This window comes from Ceratotherium simum, chromosome 23 (genome assembly GCF_057802395.1).
Source record: "Ceratotherium simum simum isolate JZ-2026a chromosome 23, ASM5780239v1, whole genome shotgun sequence".
NCBI lineage: Eukaryota > Metazoa > Chordata > Mammalia > Perissodactyla > Rhinocerotidae > Ceratotherium > Ceratotherium simum.
This window is the reverse complement of record NC_141922.1, coordinates 35207794-35227483: the sequence shown is the minus strand read 5'-3', so window position 1 is coordinate 35227483 and position 19690 is coordinate 35207794. Positions and strand designations below refer to the sequence as shown.

General features: G+C 38.8%; 1 protein-coding gene across 9 annotated transcripts in view; it reads left to right on the top strand.

Moving 5' to 3' along the window:
* The window catches only part of RIMS2 (regulating synaptic membrane exocytosis 2), a 617446-nt gene extending 599678 nt beyond the window's left edge, over positions 1-17768 (top strand). For all 9 annotated transcript variants that reach the window (XM_087447558.1, XM_014788104.2, XM_087447555.1 and 6 more), the window contains 5 exons: positions 8629-8770; positions 12728-12840; positions 13168-13269; positions 14688-14827; positions 15251-17768. In XM_087447558.1, coding sequence (XP_087303684.1) covers positions 8629-8770; positions 12728-12840; positions 13168-13269; positions 14688-14827; positions 15251-15469 — 716 coding nt within the window. In that variant the 3' untranslated portion in view covers positions 15470-17768. The remainder of the gene's footprint in view (positions 1-8628; positions 8771-12727; positions 12841-13167; positions 13270-14687; positions 14828-15250) is intronic.
* The last annotated feature ends 1922 nt before the right edge of the window (positions 17769-19690 follow it).

Here is a 19690-nt window from a genome sequence, read left to right as displayed (position 1 = left end):
TTCACTCATGACATGAAATATTTTCTATTCTTCTATAGACGAATATTTTCAACTTATATATTGTTTTTACTAACGTGGTTTCGTTAATGGGTATATTTATACTACAATGATTTATCATACTGCATATTAATTTCACATACAAAGAGCAGACTAAAAGGAGTTACAAATAAAAAAGAATGTTAGGAATTAGAGACCTTAAAAATCTATCTCCAACGGGAGCCTAAGGAGACACAATGACTAAATGTAATGACATCATGGATCAGAAAAAAAACTTCAGGTAAAAACTAAGGCAATCTAAATAAAGTAGAGACTTTAGTCAATAGTCATGTATCAATATTACTTCATTAATTGTGACAAATGTACCATAGCCACGTAAGATGTTAATAACAAGAAATTGCATGTAGGGTATACTGGAATTTTCTCTACTATCATCACAACTTTCCTGTAAATCTAAAACTATTTTAAAATTAAAAATTTATTAAAATTATTTTAATGTATTTAAAATATGAATCTCAAGTTCAAAAAGAATGATTAAAATTTCTCTAAGCGTACTTATAAGACAAAAGCCATGAAAGCAGTTATAGAATAGAATATCAAATGCAGAATTTTTATTGAGAGCTATATTCAAAGTGGTCAATATATTTTAATGATGTTGAAAAAAGGAAAAAAAATACAAAAGTTTATAACCTCTTAGATACAAGAAAATGGAATACTGTCTATGGCTATGGTATGTCTATCTGTCACAATTATGGTAGACGTTAGGATGTTTAAATATATTCACTTTTCCCTTCACCTCTGAAGTTAGATGTGATCATGTGACTTGCTTAGCCAATGAAATGTGAGCAAAACTGGCCCGTACAACATCAGGGCAGAAGCTTCAAGAGCTGATACGTGACTCACCATGTCCCCCCTCCTCTATGTGGAAGCAGATAGCAACAAGTGTCTCCCATCAGCCTGGGTCCCTGCGTACAGCCACAAGTATGACTTTCAATGGGCATGTAGCAGGAGTGAGACACAAATTTTTTGTGTTAAGCAACCAATAATTTTGAGTCATCTGTTATTATTAGCTCTTGAAGCTTCTGCCCTGAAGTTATACGGGCCAGTTTTGCTCATATTTCATTAGCCAAGCAAGTCACGTGATCACATCTAACTTCAGAGGTGGGAGGAAAAGGGAATATATTTAAACATCCTACTGTCTACCATAATTGTGACCTCTGCTTGTAGCTCATTGTATTGTAGCTATTAACTACGTAACTTTCATAATAGTTGTGACAAAGCTGTTGGAGTAGTTGTGTTAAACTCTGAAACAATTTTGGAAATCAAATGTTAATTTCTGTTTTATTTTAGTTGTTAATGCAGATCCTGGATTAGCCCAAAAGAAATGGTTAGATATTTGTCCTTATTGTGTTTAGACTTTGAGATTTGAATTATATTCATTATAGTGAGTATTATAGTAAGAAGCCCTGACAAATATAAATATAAGTGCACAAGCTTTTATACACAAATATAGTTATTGACTCACGAGTGTCCCCATACTGAGGGATCAAATAGGTAAATAAATCATTCTCTTTTGTGTCTTGATATAAAATCCGCTGATGGGAAGTTACGTCCACAGTGGCCACCATGGAGGTTGGGGAGAGTGCTGGAAGCAACTCTTGTACTCGAAAGTTTGAGAAATTAGAGGAGCAAGATGGAAGAGAGTTAAAGTGAAATTTGAAATTAGTACAGCTTTTTAAAGATGAAAATCTTCTACTAAAGAGGGACTAGCCACTCTGGACCTCAGCTTTCTCATTGCCACAATAAAGGAGTACATAAACTACAAAGGTACCCTCGATCCATAAGATAGCTTCTGAAATTCTGTGAATAGTAATTTTAGAAATTTTAATTTTTAATGCATTTTAAAATTTCTTTAAATGTAATGCAAATGGCTTCTCCAAATTATACTCACTCTGGAAAATGGTAATTTTGAATAAAATGTAAAAATAGTGCCTTATGAACTCAAAGCATATAAATTGTGATCAGAATTAAAGTCAGTTTTCAGAATCTACCAACCTGTCTTCAACCTGTTCCCATAAATCATTTCCCACGTTACCATCAAGAAAACTCTGACTGTAAAGTAAGTCTGTCTGCAATAGGAGATGAGGCCTTCTAGGTGAGAGCAAGCAGGAATGGGTTCTGTGGACACAAGATTTGGAAAGATGTCACCATGATGTTAAGTTTTGCATTTCATTGTGAGCCTCATCTTGGGGCTTAGGACAGTTTCCAAATCAGTAGCAGAGAAGACCTTTTGATTTTTGTTGTCAAGTCACTCAAAGGATTTTCTGGTTTTCGGATATTTTTAGGAGAAACTGACCCTTTGGTCCGTTTTATTTAATCCAGTGGCTTTCTTTGAATATAGAGGGTGCCAAGTAAATGAGTCATCAGACTAAGCAGACCAGAATAACACCTCCTGTGTTCTGCTTTCTGCCTGTGATGTTTTGCAATTCAAGAACTTGATTTTCACCTGCGGCATCTTCTCCAAATGCACTTTGGCTTAAAATATCTAACATCAGAGCAAGTAGTTTAAGGGTTCTACAACAACATAATTTGGGCTTTAGTGCTATAGTTTGCTGCCTGAGTATTTTTAAACATCTCCATACACACATACATATATATTATACATATATATGTATATGTGTGTAGCATATATATGTATATATACATTATGTATACATTTATATGTATATATACTTTTTTTTAAATATACACTTTTTTTTACTTACAAATAATTTTAGTTGATCCACTCCTATGGTCACAATAGGTTATTTTTATAGATCTCTTCATTAAAAAAATTATCTAAAAAATTACCTATTGTGCAGGATAGGCCTGGTGGCCTAGTGGTTAAGTTGGTGTGCTCCACTTCAGTGGCTCAGGATTTGCGGGTTCGGATCCCAGGCACGGACCGATGCACTGCTTATCAAGCCATGCTGTGGCGACATCCCATATAAAGTAGAGGAAGATGGGCACCAATGTTAGGCCAGGGCCAATTTTCCTCAGCAAAAAGAGGAGGATTGGCAACAGATGTTAGCTCAGGGCTAATCTTCCTCACACACACACACACAAATTACCTATTGCTGCTTAGCAATTACCACAAGTTTAGCAGCTTAAAACAACACCCATTTATTAGTTCACAGTTCTGTAGGTCACGGGTCTGGCATGGCATGGCTGCATTTTCTGCTTAGGGTAATACACATGGCTGAAATCAAGGTGTTGGCTGGGCCGAGTTCTTATCTGGAGGCTCTGGGGAAAATCTGCTTCCAGGGTCATTCAGGTTGTTGGCAGAATCCAGTTCCTTGCAGTTGTAGGCCTGGGGTCCGCATTTTGCTGCCTGTCAGCCAAGTATCGCTCTTGGCAGCTGGAGACTGATCTCAGGTCCTTTCCACATGGTCCCCTCCGTCTTCAAGCCAGCAAACGTACACTGAATCCTTCTTGTGCTTCAGCTCTCCCTAACTGACTCTTCTGGAACCAACCAGAGAAAGCACTCTGCTTTTAAAGGGCTCCTGTGGGTATGTTAGGCCCCCTCAGATAATCTTCCTATCTTTAAGTAAACAGATTAGCAACCTTATTTACATATGCAAAACCCCTTTTGCCTCATAAAGTAACGTAATCATGGGGGCCATCTTAGAATTCTGCTTACCACACTTACTTCATATACATATTCACTGTTATATAGATTCAGTTTTTAGGTCGAATAACATGGCAGAGCATTTGGAACATTAAATGTGAATCACCATCGTGAATTATATTTAGGTTAAATTAGTATTATTGTGAATGTGATGCAAAGGTTTTGTGGTACTGAAAAATACATTTGTTTTTTAAATAAGTCTGTAAATGTGTCAGATAAAAGTACATTTAAAAAGGGCCGGCCTGGTGGCGCAAGTGGTTAAGTGCATGCGCTCCACTTTGGTGGCCCAGGGTTCCCAGGTTTGGACCCTGGGCGTGCACCGATGCACCGCTTGTCAAGCTGTGCTGTGGCGGTGTCCCATATAAAATAGAGGAAGATGGGCACAGATGTTAGCCCAGGGCCAATCTTCCTCAGCAAAAAGAGGAGGATTGGCATCGGATGTTAGCCCAGCGCTAATTTTCTTCACACACAAAAAAAGACATTTTAGGGGCCAGCCCAGTGGTGTAGTGGTTAACTTTACACACTCCACTTCGGCACCCTGGGGTTTGCAGGTTCGGATCCCAGGCCTGGACCTACATACCTCTCATCAAGCCATGCTGTGGTGGCATCCCACATATAAAGTAGAGGAAGATGGGCACAGATGTTAGCCCAGGGCCAATCTTCCTCAGCAAAAAGAGGAGGATTGGCAACAGATGTTAGCTCAGGGCTACTCTTCCTCACCAAAAAAAAAAAAAAACAAAACAAAATTTAAAGAGCTGTCATAAATGCTCAGCATATTACCTAGAATTCCTTGATTCCATCAGATGACAATGAGTAGCACTATCTCCTCAGTGTATGCTGTTAATCATGGTCTTGGTCACACACTAATGACACAAACTCATAGACTTTAGAGCTAAAAGAGATCAGAGATCATCTTTCACCCTCCCCCCTCCTGTCTTTTTCATAAATGAACAGCCAGAAACTCAGAGAGAGAATATGATTCAGAGAAGGCCACAGAGCCAGCTAGTTAGTGGTAGAGACTGGCCTAGAATACATGTTTTCTGATTTCCTATCTGATAGTAATAATAATAACAGTATCATTAGTTGAAGATTTTCTATATATCAGGCACTATCCTAAGCACTTTAAATATATTGTTTTCCTTAATCCTCGCAAAAATCATATGAGGTAGGCATTATTATTATCATTGCCATTTCACAGTTTGAGAAAACTGAGTAACAGAGAGGGTAAAGGAACTTGCGCAGTGTCACCCAGCTTGTACATGGTAGAGTGGGGAATCAAAGAGAAGCAGTCTGACTCCACAGCCTGACCTCTTCACTGTGCTCTGCCCTTTCCACCCACCAGCTGCTGCTAACAGGGCCTGCTGTATGCAGTTGACAGCTAGTATAGACAGCTGCGCAATAGCACTGGTTATATTCTGACAACAGATCAGTGACTAGCAAAGAATTTGGAGTCAGGGAACTGTGTACACTCTGGTTCTGTCACTTTCTGTGTGGCTTCAGGGAACTGTGTAACCTGCGGGGTCCTTGGGTGTTGTATGCATAACATGGGGATTGTTAGAGTTGTTCTGAAGAGGATGCCTGTAAAAAGCAATCTGTAAACAAGAGGATTACATGCTCGTTGTATTGTTATTCTTTGACAAATGGTGGCTGGTTCTCATCACCCCATCACCCAAAATCACTTGAAAAGTGATTTTCAAGTCACTTTTGCTGTGATAGAATCAGACATTAAATGAAAAACAATAGATCTTTGACATTGCAAAGACTATGTCCTGAGACCTTTAGGAATCTCATTTTCTTTGAAAATCATATGTTTCCTGTACATGTCCTCATTCCACATATTCACATTTCACTGAAATTGTATGTCTCACTTGATGGTTATTTTTCACATGGGCATTCTTCACAGGAAGTGAACAGTAGAGCTGCATGGAAACACCAGGACTCAGCCATTGGCCTGTCTCCCTCACACCAGCCTAGCACCTTCCATGATTCCAGTTCACACCTGGACAAAATTTTATTACTTTTTGATGTGGCCATTTGGGGATTATTCTCATATAAAATCATAAATATTAAATTTATGAGTACCAAGTTCTACTCTTCATCCCCATCTTTTTTTTTTTTAACATTTTTATCCTGTTTGTTTTATGTAGTTGTGTGCTTTTTGCTATAAGATTTGAAAATAAGTTGCAGACAATATAACATTTCAGATCTAAATACTTCAACATGTTTCTCCTAATGATAAGGAAAAATTTTTTATAATACATGCCATTATCTACCTAGGAAAATTAACAATTTTCGTATCCCATCTAATATCCAGTCTATCTTCAAATTTTTCCTTCTTGTCCTAAAATTACTTTTAGAGTATTTTGCTTTTAGAATTTGTTTGTTTTTTCCCAGAAAGAAACCGGTCAGGGCCGGCTCCGTGGCTTAGCGGTTAAGTGCGTGCGCTCTGATGCTGGCGGCCTGGGTTCGGATCCCGGGAGCGCCCCGAGGCACCACTTCTCCGTCCAACGCGAGGCCGAGTCCCACGTACAGCAACTAGAAGGATGTGAACCTATGACATACAACTATCTACTGGGGCTTTGGGGGGAAAAAACTGAATAAATAAAATCTTTAAAAAAAAAAAAAAGAAAGAAACCGGTCAAAGTACACTCATAGTATTTAATAATGATTAAATTCCACATCTCTGGAATATTTTTTTAATCTGGGACAGTTCCCCCACCTTGTTAGTTTATTTGTTTGTTTTCATATTAACTTTTTTAAGAGACTAGACCAATTCTCTTGAGCAAAGTCCCAAGTTCTGGGTTTGTCTGAATTTTTTTTATTGTGTCATTTATCTCGTTACTCCATCCTCTGTATTTTTGAAAACTAGAAGTTGCTTCCAAAGGCCTGATTAAAAATAACGGGATATTTTTGTCCAGAACAACTTGATAGGTGATACTGTGCATTTTATATTGCGGGGTACATATGATTGCCCCACTATTAGTGCTACTAAGTTTGATCACTTGATTAAGATGGTGATCGCCAGGTCTCCCAGTGTTGAAGTACATGTTTTCTTTTAACAAGTAGAACCAATTTGTAGAATGATTTTTTCAATCATTTGAATATCCTTTTATCTAATGATGGAAGCATTCATTGATGTACCTTATTTAAATCATTTATTCCATTGGAGGTTGCAAATTGGTAATTTAAAAATTTTATCATTCCTTTTACATTCATTAAGTAACATTCCTCTGTGAAGAAGAGCTTTCCCTCACCATTGGGGGATGCTTTACATTGTCTTATAGTTCATATCAGTACAACATGTTTGTTATCTAAAATATTAGCCTTAGATTGTAGAACTGAGTTGTAGGTCAGTCATAACTTATACTTTACATATACTTTTTTAAAGAAATTTGATGTACATTGAAGTTGAAAGTGGAGAATAGATGAAATTTAAAGCAGTGTTTCAAAATGGTGAGCAAATATTTTAAGAGGCTTGGTGAAAGGGATTTCGACAAGTCACTGGCAATATCAGCAAATATTTATTGATCTAAAGTTAAATTATTGGGGCCGGCCTGGTGGCGAAAGCGGTTAAGTGCGCGTGCTCCCCTGCGGCGGCCCGGGGTTTGCAGGTTCGGATCCCAGGCACGTACCAACGCACCGCTTGTCAAGCCATGCTGTGGCGGCGCCCCATATAAAGTAGAGGAAGATGGGCACGGATATTAGCCCAGGGCCAGTCTTCCTCAGCAAAATTGAGGAGGATTGGCAGATGTTAGCACAGGGGCTGATCTCCTCACACAAAAAATTAATTAATTAATTATTTAAAATTTTAATTCCAGGCACTAAAAGAGCTTACCATATCCCCAAAAGCTAATAACATGCATGGTCAATGTATATAAATATTTAGGCCTACCAAGAAGTAAATTAATACAAATAGTTTGGGACTATCACCCTGTTGCTCCAGCTTTAGCAGTCTCTCAACTCCACATTCCAACATGTAAGGCCCTTTATATTTTGAGCTCAGTTTCTTATCTGACTCACTCCCACCATTACTCCTCCATATGTGTTGATTATTTGCACCATCCCTCAACTGCTCATGGTCATTCCTATCTTCACGCCTGTGCCTATGCTCCTTCCCTCGCCAAAAACACTCTCTTCTTGCCTCTTCTTGGGTCCCAATCTGCTGATTTTTCAAGCCCAGCTGAAATCCTACTGCCTCTCTGAAGCTCCTTCCTCCTTGACCTCTCTAGATAGCACTTCTGACTCCGTCACATTTGCAGTACTTGACTCAGTTTTCAGTTCTTCTAACTGACTTCTTTAAGTAAACCTCATATCCAAATTGTTGAAGATCCTGGACGTGACTATCCAGGATCAAAAATTAAAAAGCTCATTTCACATGGCATTGCTGGGTTTTTCATTCCCTCTGAGAATCTCTCTGAAAGTTACCAATAAATGTGAAACTATTATCAAACAGGGCTATCTCCTTTTTATAGTTTTCTTTGCCTTCTAATATCAATCACCCTACAAAAACAGGTTTTCATGTGAAAGTTAAGGCTAGAGTTGCAGATTACTCACCACCTGTTCTTTGGAAATAATGTGAAGGCCTAGTTCTTTCACTATGACAGAAAGAAAGAAAAAGAAAAAGACAGGCATAAATTAACCTTGCATTCAAATATTACAATGAAAACAAAGCTTATTTTATTTTCCTTCGGTTGAACCTTTTTGTTCCTTTTGTTACCAATTTGAACACTGTTTTAAATGGAAATAAAACAATGGTATTTTGTGCTTCTTGAAGATTTTTTAGAAAATTTTCATCCCACTCCACAAGACGTTGTTTGAAATACATTTTCTCTCTGTCTCCTTAATAAGAGCACTTTGTATCCATGCAGTTCTCTTCGTCTGAGGACCTCAAAGGCTGGGCTGATATTCTTTGTAAACAGATGGTGACGACAAAGCTATCACCCCTTTTGTTTTTGTCTGTGCAGAAGCGGGAGGTAAAAAGCTACGGAGCACTGTCCAGAGAAGCACCGAAACAGGCCTGGCTGTGGAAATGAGGAACTGGATGACTCGACAGGCAAGCCGAGAATCTACGGATGGCAGCATGAACAGCTACAGCTCAGAAGGAAAGTGAGTGAGGCTGCTGGGATGGGTGGGTGTCTCTTCCGTGCCTTGCCGAGACCATCTTCTCTGTCTCTCTCTGCTTTCACAAAAGCTGACTCGCACTCGACAGCACCATTTTAATTTTCACTGGCTGATTTGCTGTGAAGAGAACTTTTGCTCGCCTGCCACTGAGCAATGTGTCATATCTGACTTTTTATATCAAGGAAAATAGGTTTGGGGATAAAATGTTTCACTTCAATGGCAAGATGCTAAAATGTGACTGTCACAATACATGCAAATAAAATAGTTTGCCCTAGCTAGAAATAATACATAAAAGCACAAAAATAACAAGCACTCATGCCACACCACATGAACAATGCTAATTTTTAAAATCTTTGCTCTAAGAGTTCTTACTAAAAAATATAGAATACTGATACATACTTAGTTCCATGCAGTGACAAACAGTTCAGATAAATGTGATGGCCAAAAAGAAATGCCGCAAAGAAAGTTGGTGAGCCTTTCCTTTTTGGAGTTATAACATAGCTTTCCCTTGAATCAACTGCATCTGAGATATCTTTAAAGTATTTGTAAAGATTGTATAGCCCTATCATCATCAACAAAATAACAGTAGTTAGCAACTGCAGACGGGTAGGTGAATGTGTAAAGGACATTAATAGAGGACACGGGGGTTTACTGACCTCGCTCTGTCATCACCATGGAAGCATCAGATGTTTAGACGACATTGTGTAGCCGGTTTACAGATGTGAGGCCATAGGAGCTGCTGGCAGAGTATTGATGGTATGCCCTAAAGATAATTTGTCTAGCACAATTGTATAAATACAAGAGGTGTATATGGTTTCCATACATTTATAAATCAGGTTATATGGGATACTTATGGAAACATTAACATGTTTGGATTAACTGAATATTTGGGGATTAAGTTTGAGGAAAGAAATAGATTTGATATTAATCAAGGAAGTCTTAAAAGAAATGGAGAATCAAGTGAAAAATGTGCATTAAGCACTTATCATTGCAAAGCACTATATTAGATACTGTTAGGGCTACAAAAATGTTTAAACTGTGGCCCCTGCACTCCAGATGTTTATAGTCTCACTGGAGAAATGAGATGAATACTCACAAATTCAGTCAATAAATATTCCCATACCTTCTAGTGTTCTTGGCAGTGTGCTATGAGTTGGGGATATAAGTCATAGAGCAGAGCCAAAATCAGTTGGTGGTTATGACCATGGGCTTTAGAAGCATGTAGGCTTAAGTTCTTATCTGCTTTTTGGTACTATAGAACCTTGGGCAAGTTATTTAATTGTTCTAAGCTTTGTTTTAATTAATTGATTAGCTTGACAAGCATTCATTGAGTGCTTACAATATTCCAGGCAGGGCTCTGGGTGCTGGAGATGTGTCAGCGAACAAAACAGAAACAAAGACAAAAAACCTATTCTCACCAAACTTACAGTCCAGTAGATAAACTAGACAATAAACACAAGAAATTGTTAGGGGGCTGGCCAAGTGGCATAGCGGTTAAGTTTGCGTGTTCCAGTTCAGCGGCCTGGGGTTCACCAGCTCAGATCCTGGGCGCAGACCTACTCACCGCTCTTCAAGCCATACTGAGGCAGCACCCCACATAGAAGAGCCACACTCTACAACTGTGATACACAACTGTGTACTGCGGCTTTGGGGAGAAAAAAGAAAAAGAGGAATGTTGGCAACAGATGTTAGCACAGGGCCAATCTTCCTCAAAAAAAAAATAGTTAAAATGTATAGACTAGAAGAATTAGTAAAATATATAGTAGATTAGGCAGTACAAGTGCTAGGGAGAAAAATAAAGGAAGAGAGAGGATAGAGGGTAAGGGTAGAGTTTTATGTAGGGTAGATAGGGAAAAGGACACATTTTGGGTAAAGATCTGAAGGGAGTTAGTGAGCATATGGATATGTGAGGGAAGAACATTCCAGGCTGAAGCGATGTGGAAGCCCTGAGGCAGGAGCTTGCCTGCATCAGCAGTGGGAAGGGCAGCACAGGAGTGGGGTAAGGGCAGGAGTAGTAACAGACTAGGAGTTAAGCTATGGGGGATGGGGGGGGTCAGGGAGGAACAGCTTGCATCGTCTTTACATATCGTCGTAAGGACTTTGCTTTTACTCTGAGAGGGATGAGAAACCATTGAAGGATTTTGAGCAGAGGCCTAACATTATCTGACTTCAGTTTTAACAGATTACTGTGATTGCTGTGGGGGTGGAAAGTAAAGGGGACAACAGGGAGATCATTCAGAAGGCTGTTGCAGTAATACAGAAGATAGAAAATGATGGCAGCCTTAGTGAGGTCAGATTCTGGATGTATTTTGACAGTAGAGCCAATAAGATTTATTGATGCATTTGATGTGAGTAATGAGAGAAAGAGAGTGTATTAGTTTGCTAGGGTTGCCATAACAAAATACCACAGACTGGGCCGCTTAAACAACAGAAAATTATTTTCTCATAGTTCTGCAGGCTAGAAGTCCAAGATCAAAGTGTCAGGAGATTTGGTTTCTCCAGAGGCCTCTCTCCTTGGCTTGCAGACGTCCACCTTCTCACTGTGTCCTCACATGGCCTTTCCTCTGTGCATGCATACCCCTGGTGTCTCTTCCTCTTCTTATAAGGACACCAGTCGCCTTAGATTAGGGCCCCACTATTATGACCTCATTTAACCTTAATTACTTCTTTAAAGGCCCTATCTCCAAATACAGTCATCCTGAGGGTTAAGTTTTCGACATAGGAATTTGGGAGGGACACAGTTCAGTCCCTAACAAAGAGGAAAGAGGAAAGACAACTGCAAAGTTGAGCAACTGAAAGAATAAAGTTGCCATTTATTAAGATGGGAATCTTCTGACAGGAACAGAGTTTGGTTTTTTGTTCGTTTGGGCATTGGGAGTCATATTGGGACGCGTTAAGTTACAAGTGCCTGTTAGACATCCAAGCAGATATGTAGACTAAGCAGTAAGAATATAAGTCTGTGGCCCAACGGAGAGGTCCAAGCTGGAGAGGTCAATCTAGGTAATATCATGGATGGCATTTAAAATCACGAGACTAGATGGGATTACCAGGGGAATTCAGACAAATGACAAGATAAGAGGTCAAATGGTTGAGCTCCTAACATTTAGTGGCAGAATTAGCAAAGGAGGCTGAGGTAGATTGGCAAAAGAGGAAAACTAGGAGACTAGAAAGTTTGGGAAGCAAATGGAGAAAGTGTTTCAAGGAAGAGCGAGGGATCAATTGTGTCAAATGATGTAATAGGTTACATTAGATGAGTTCTGAGTATTAATAGTTGGATTTACTACTGTGGCCATTAGGTAACTTTGATCAGAGAAATTTTGGTGGAGTGGAGAAAAATAAAGCAAGGAAGAGAGCAAAGAAAAACTGATTAGTTTCAAGAGAGAATGAGAGGAAAGAAATTGAAGATAGCACATAGAGACAACTCTTTCAAGGAGTTTCAAGGAGAGAAATGGGGTGGTAGCTGGAGAAGGAAGTGGGGTTAGGAAAGGGATTTTTTTTGAAGTGGAAGAAAATAACAGCATGTTTGCATGCTGATAGAAATGATCTGAAAGAGTTTCTTCATCTATAAATAATAGAATCTATCTCATAGTGCAGCTAAGAGGATTCAGTATGACCGTGCCTTTCATGGAGTGGGTGCTCAATATGTCCTGAGTGCTGTTGATAGAAATCACAGTCCCTGCCTCCAGACCAAGGAAGAGAAAGACACGTAAATAGCAGCCTGCAGTACAGTGTGATAGCTGCTTCTGGTGGCATACATGAGCTGCTAGGGAACATAGATGGAGAGCCACGGGAGGTGGAGTGCCGTGTTGGGATCCAATTAATATAAGTGGCAAAATAGTGGTCCCAACTTTCCTGCCGCTGGAAGAGGGCTAGAGGGAAGCCTGGCTACTTGAAAGTTAACAGGGGTTGAGTGTTTAATCTCATATGTTATTTTGCTTTTAGTCTGATTTTCCCTGGTGTCCGCTTGGCCTCTGATAGCCAATTCAGCGATTTTCTGGATGGTCTTGGCCCTGCCCAGCTAGTGGGGCGCCAGACTCTGGCTACACCTGCAATGGGTAAGAATTTGTCACGTGATTTCATTGTTTTTCTTTTAGATAATTGAAAATTATGTTCTCTAACTTGCATGGGATCTTTAATAGTATTATCAGCAAGAATGAGTATCTTAGATTTTAACAAGAAAAAATCTTCAACTAATTTTTTTCCATCTTAATTTATGTGCTTTTTGAAGTAAGATATCGCTGATAAAATTTTAAATATATTTGAATTTAGGAAAATATATGGGAAATGATGTAATGATGTTAAACCGAGGTCTTTGGCATAAGCATTTTTTCCACTGCATTTGTATATTAAGACCTGTTTGTTTCTTCCCCACACACCATTAGGTGACATTCAGGTAGGAATGATGGACAAAAAGGGACAGTTGGAGGTGGAAATCATTCGCGCCCGTGGCCTTGTTGTAAAACCAGGTTCCAAGACACTGCCAGGTAAAAACAGAAGAGATTCTACTATTATTGTTCACAATCCACACTTTTCAATTTAGAAACTTTGTTTTTAATTAGATGCTGAAAACTTAGTTTTCAGATAATCAAGAATACTAATAAATGAGTCAATTATCTGTAGTAGTTGTATGTTTACCCTGAGTGAGCATTCAACGACAGAAGTCTGGTGGGGATGATAGAAGTAGTTAAGTACATAATAAGTACATAAATAGTAGAAACCACTGCAAAATAAAAACTGCCACACTTAGAGAATTCATTTTGTACAACATATACATAAGAAGTTCTTTTCCTTATTAGCTGGTGTTTTGTGTTATTCTTCAGTTCATCTGGAGTTTCAAAATTCTCCTTGGGAATCCTTAAAGCTCTGGAATTAGAATAAAAATAGATACAAGCCCCCAAAGTAGCATAAGCCTATGTATGCAGGACATGCTAATTATAAAGACTTTTCCTTCCTGTATTGTATATGGAAAGAGAGGCACTGTTATAAATTTTTATCATGATGTCACATATTTTGTACTGAAATGCCATTATAGTCTAAAGTGCTTGGAGCCATGGAAACTGCCACAAATTCCAGATGCATTGTGCAGAGATGTATAGAACATCTGCTCTGATGTATAGTATAGAACAACTACTGAGGATTCTGAAACTTGGTTTCTACCTTGAGCACCCCCACTGACTGAATTGTAATTTTGAATCTCTTAAGCACTCTATCCTTGCAGAAGTTCTAAATTATAATATATATTGCCTATTGTACAACCTTGCAGTAGTGATTAAGACAATTGTGTTTATAAAGGTCTTGGAGCTAGTCAACCACTCTGTTATAAAGAATATCATAATTTGTATATGCGTTGAGTGCTTTTATGAAGAGTCTGTCAGATAAATTTCAAGCCATGGAATTCATAATTAGTTGCCTTTTCCTAGCTAATTTGAACATATGACATAAAACCCCACTGTGTCTTGTACCCACACCACCACCAATAAACAAACCCTTTAGTGATAAATAAATGATTTGTGGGGATGAGTGAGTAAAACAATATAGTTTCAAGCATGTTTAATTAGATTTAAGTATTGATAAATGAAAACCTGAGTAAGACATCTCTCTTGAATATTTTTAACGACTGGAAGCATTTTACCTTATTTAATGCAGTGTTCAAATCTACATAACCAGTTGATGGCAAAGTAGTGATCAGCTCAAAGGCTATGTCCACATTGCCTAAAACTACCTGAACGGCTGATAGTTCTCTGTTGTTTGTCTAATGGTTTTGACGTTATGTGGAAAGGCCATGATTTGGATTGCTAGCTCTTTCAGCCTAAAACTAAGCTGTTGCAGATGTCACCCCTGAGTTGGGCATTCCCTAACCATCGCTCATCACCTGCCTCTCCTCTGTCTTTTCTTTCCCAAGCACCATATGTAAAGGTGTATCTATTAGATAATGGAGTCTGCATAGCCAAAAAGAAAACAAAAGTGGCAAGAAAAACGCTGGAACCACTTTACCAGCAGCTATTATCTTTCGAAGAGAGTCCCCAAGGAAAGGTTTTACAGGTATTTACTGAATTGTTTATCCCCTACCTGAGAAAGTATTTTCATGGAGTCAAACCTTGTACTCAGCTTCTTTTCTTATCCCATTCTTTTCTGTTCTCCGCCACTGAAGTTCTTACGAAACTTCAAAGCGGTGGCCAGTGCTATAAAGCTATAGACACTGTTGTTTCCTTTGAATTGAGTTATAGACTTGCAAACCCCCATCACATATAAACTCCAGTCTCCTTGCACTGCTTATGATCTTAATTAACACTCCAGTACGGTTCTCCTAATGTACCTTTGGAGTCGTAAAGACAACTATCGCAGTAATTAAATACAACTGTTTTGCTTGATGGTTGATGTCAGCACATTAACTGAATGTATTTTAGCTTACAAGTTTTTATGTACCTGATTATACTGACATTACTCTTTTTATTTTGCCAACAGATCATTGTCTGGGGAGATTATGGCCGCATGGATCACAAATCCTTTATGGGAGTGGCCCAGATACTTTTAGATGAACTGGAGCTATCCAATATGGTGATTGGATGGTTCAAACTTTTCCCCCCTTCCTCCCTAGTAGATCCAACCTTGGCTCCTCTGACGAGAAGAGCTTCCCAGTCATCTCTGGAAAGTTCAACCGGACCTTCTTACTCTCGTTCATAGCAGCTGTAAAACTGTTGTCATAGCAACCAGCGTTACAAAAAAAAAAAATCACAGGTCGCAAACCCTGGTAACACTGCATGCTTAATGTTGTGTCTTCTGAGCCTGTTTCTAGGGATACAAAGCGATCCTGTGTTCTCAGAGGAAGTTGCACACATTGTGCCCTCAAGGAGGCCCTCAGGTGAAAGCGCAGAGCTGTGAAGAACTAGCAGGTTTGAAGTTCATTAACACTCGAGTCTGGTCCAATCTGAAGCCATGGATTAATCTCAAAGAGTCAGTCAGTTTCATGCAACAAAAGCCCTTTTCAATGGCACCTTTATATTTTTATTGTTCCTTTTTCTTCGTTTCTCTGACCCCAGAGCCCTGTTATGCCACAGAAATGGAGCTATACAGCCATTAAGCCATGTTACGAGTCAAGGAGTGAAGTCCTAGGAAGCATCAGGTGAAAAGCAAGAGACCAAAGAAGTGGTCCAGGACAAAACCTCAGCCCTGCTCTGGCCGGTGAGCAGGGGCAGCCAGTCCACCGTGAGCAGCGGCGGACTACGGAGCCCCAGCAGGCACGGCATTCACTAATGCCGAGATGTGTTGGACTCTGAAAAACAAAATTCTGTGGCTACACTGTACTGAACGAAATTAAAGAAACTTTTTTTGCATGGACACAGATTAGCTGAATATTTAAATTATTTTCTTGAGGCTGCAACTTGCAAAAAAAAAAAAGAATAAAAATCAGCCATTTTCAACAATTTATATTATTTTTAAAAATAAATTTCACTAGTGCATGGTTTTACAAGGGGGAGAGAATGCAACAGGGTGATACAAAGACGCACCATGTTTATTCTTTAATCATAGTCTGTGTTTTGGCAGACATTACAAGTGAAAATACTTTCTAGAAGATACTTAAAATCTCTTTATGTGACAAATAAGTATAACATTCAAATTATTTCCATGTTAAACATACAAATCTTACGAAGTTCAATATGTGCAAATTGTTCACATCTTTCTTCCTCTTCTCTATCTCACTCTTCCTCCTCTCCCTCTTTTAATCTTTTATTTATTTCTCCCTCCCAAAGTGAACATTATACTAAAAAATTACGAGTTTTTGACCTGATACTCTCTTATACCCCATGTTTGATTCAGAGCTCTAGATGCTTCTGAATTTATGAATTTCTCAAGGGGAAAAAAATACTATTTATGAGCTTTCTTTATTTCAAGCATGTTGAAAAGGATTTTGCAACATGACTTGGGAGTACGTTAAAGTAAGTCAGCATGTATTTGATAAAGAAGATATTTGAACTTTTGCATTTTATTGTACAGTGCATGGTAATTTTATTTTCACCTTCAAAGTTCAGTTTACAAGAAAATCCTAAAATCATGTGGCCATTGTAATGTCTAATAAATTTGTTTTTAGCACCAGCATTATTCATACAGGGGTTAAAGTATTATTTCTAGAAGGTCTTAGGTTTTGTTTTTTAATTAATTAAAACAGTTTCTTTAGTCAATTTCCATTTACTATGTGAATAGAAACACTGCTAAAAATTTGGAGCCCTGAAACACAGGGATGTTTATTAATTCATTTTTCTGTAGTAAAATTCAATTTTTCACAAATTATATTTCTAAAGAAATATAGTAAACATAAATTTGCAACAAATAATTTTAAAGCTCCAATTTTTAGGTGACTCAAAGAAGGTCAATCTACCTATTAACTGTTCTTCGATGCCATCACCAAAAGTCTACACACAAATCCCCTACAGTCAAACCCCTGCCTTTGGTTTTACAGACAGTTGTTACCATTTGGTGGTGCTGCGAGGTCAAATTTCTCTTAAGTTCCCCTATTTAGAGGAAAAGTCACTGGTTAATGTAATACACCACACATACTTTCTGTTTCTTTATGTACACATTGATAACACATTCTTATAGATTGATTTTAATTTCTTATAATAACTTGTGAAATCCACATACATATCATTCGTTTAAACTAAGGCCATGCAGAGAAGTTGCTTTCTTTTTTTTTTTTCCTTTTAAACTCAGTACTGACCGTTAAAAACTATCATGCCTGCTATGGTGCAAAAGTTAAAATGAGTATCACTAAAAATGCCTTCTCTTTATGTGGTGCAATATGAAATACACCAAGACCCTGTCTTGACGTTCTGAGATCTATGATGGACCCAGGTAAAGTTGTTAAAAGAACGAATAAAACCTTATGGAAATAATTTAGACACTTGTGTACCAGCAACAATTGATTTAATAGACCTATAGTGTCTATACTTAGCCCTTAGAATAAACGTTTACCATTTTCCTGATACTAAGATGCAGTCCTATAATCTTTTGTGCATATTCCTATATAAATTATTTCTAATTTTAATAAGAAGGACATGACTGTATGGAATATTTGTACATACTTGTCATTATGCAGTATTTATTTAAAAGTTGGTGTATTTTTTTTTTATTTTCACATGTCTGCACCTCGACTTGTGGTTTAGTCATGTAAATAGCACTATTCCAGTGACCATTGCTGCCCTGTACATAGTATGTTTTAAAAGTAAAGGGAATTCCAGTTGGAAAAAAAAGGGCAGATTAGTTCTGTAATGAACACCAACTAATGTAAATCAAATTCATTCTGGTGATGGTATTTAACACTTTAAATAAAACATTTTCTTTACAGACGTCGTATGCACAGCTTTCTCTGACTTCTCCCCACACATTGCAAGCCTGCTGCAACTCGTTCCCTGAATGCACACATCATTTAAAGACAAGAAAATAATCTTTTTCTCCCTCTCCATAACAGAAGTGGACTGCTGGTCCTAGCAAATAGCCCTCAGTAGAGCATTTCTTTGAAGTGCCAAAGGATTTCTGCTCACATCATTAAAAGTTACTGCTTTTTAAAAAGGTTGTTATTCTGGATTGAGGTACTTTCTGATTAAATGACTCAGCAGCTTGCAGATTTTACGAGTGAACTAAGTGAGATTTCTGAGTCGGTTGGCCTCCACTGATAGCAGAGTCACAGAGAATCAGGCACAAGCTCTTCCATTCCCTGGCTGAAGATGGCGAGGGCGACAGTTGGCTTTAGGCTACGTTTCCACTGACGTGGCAGTTCAGCTTTGTGGAGGTGGGGGTGCACTTGCAGTTGGGGAGACACATGTAACAACCTCTGCAGAGACTGGCTTCTATCGTGTAAAAGTGAATGGGTGAGAAGGTTTCTCCATATCCTTCTAGCGCAGTTCCTCAAACTTCGAGAAAGAACCCCAGCAGAGTTCCAACAAGAGCCCTCCCCGGCTCTAAATTTAAGAGCTAGTTTGAATTAATTAGAAATCCAAACCTAGTTCTCTCTCCATTCTTGGAAACAGCCATTTCTCCCATTTCCAGGGACTCCATTCCAGCACAGTCCCCCAATACCTATCACATATTATTTTTCATTATTCAGTGTACAGCCTGCTCTAGTGAGCTATTTCTCTGCTGTTCACACACTCCTTTTATAAAAATTCCCTTGCCTTTCTTATACACCCTCTCCTGAAAAGCTCTTCTATTTTCTCAGAAATGATCCATGTCAGCCCCTTCCTGCAGCTCCCTGCTCAGGACTGAACTCTGCGTTAGCAGTTCCTGACTAAACCCTAACAACACGGCTGCCCACACCCACACCCTCACTTTCCTGGGAACTCCAGACGCCAAGGCTCCACGAGCAACAGCAAAGGACGTGATGATCACTCTTGTAGGGGCTGTGAGAGAATCGGTCAGGAAATCACCAAAGCTGACTGCCTGTACTGCCTTACCATTCTGTGCACATAAAAATCATGTGCTCTACATGTCTGTCTCCACTCACTCAGCTCACGATGCCCTCAGTGTCCTGCGGGTGGTCATGGACTGAATAAACAGAAGTTCACACACCTACCTGTGATTTGCAAAATACGTATTGGGAAAAAGTATGCAACAGGGAATTAAAAAACAACAATCTGTGCCACTCACATTCTCTGTATGGCTTGACTCAAGTCACTTAATCTCTCTGGCATTCATTTTTTGACCTGAGAAATAAGGGGTTTGAGGCGGATACTCTTCTATCGTTAAATCAACACTTTGGCTAACATGTAGCTCTTTCAAGGAAGGGACCACGTCTATTTTTTTTTCCTTCTTTTGTATCTTCAGTGCCAAGAACAATGCTGAACACACAGATGCTCAATAAATATCTGCCAAATTTTCGTTTTGGCTATTTTTGAGACACTATTCTAGGCA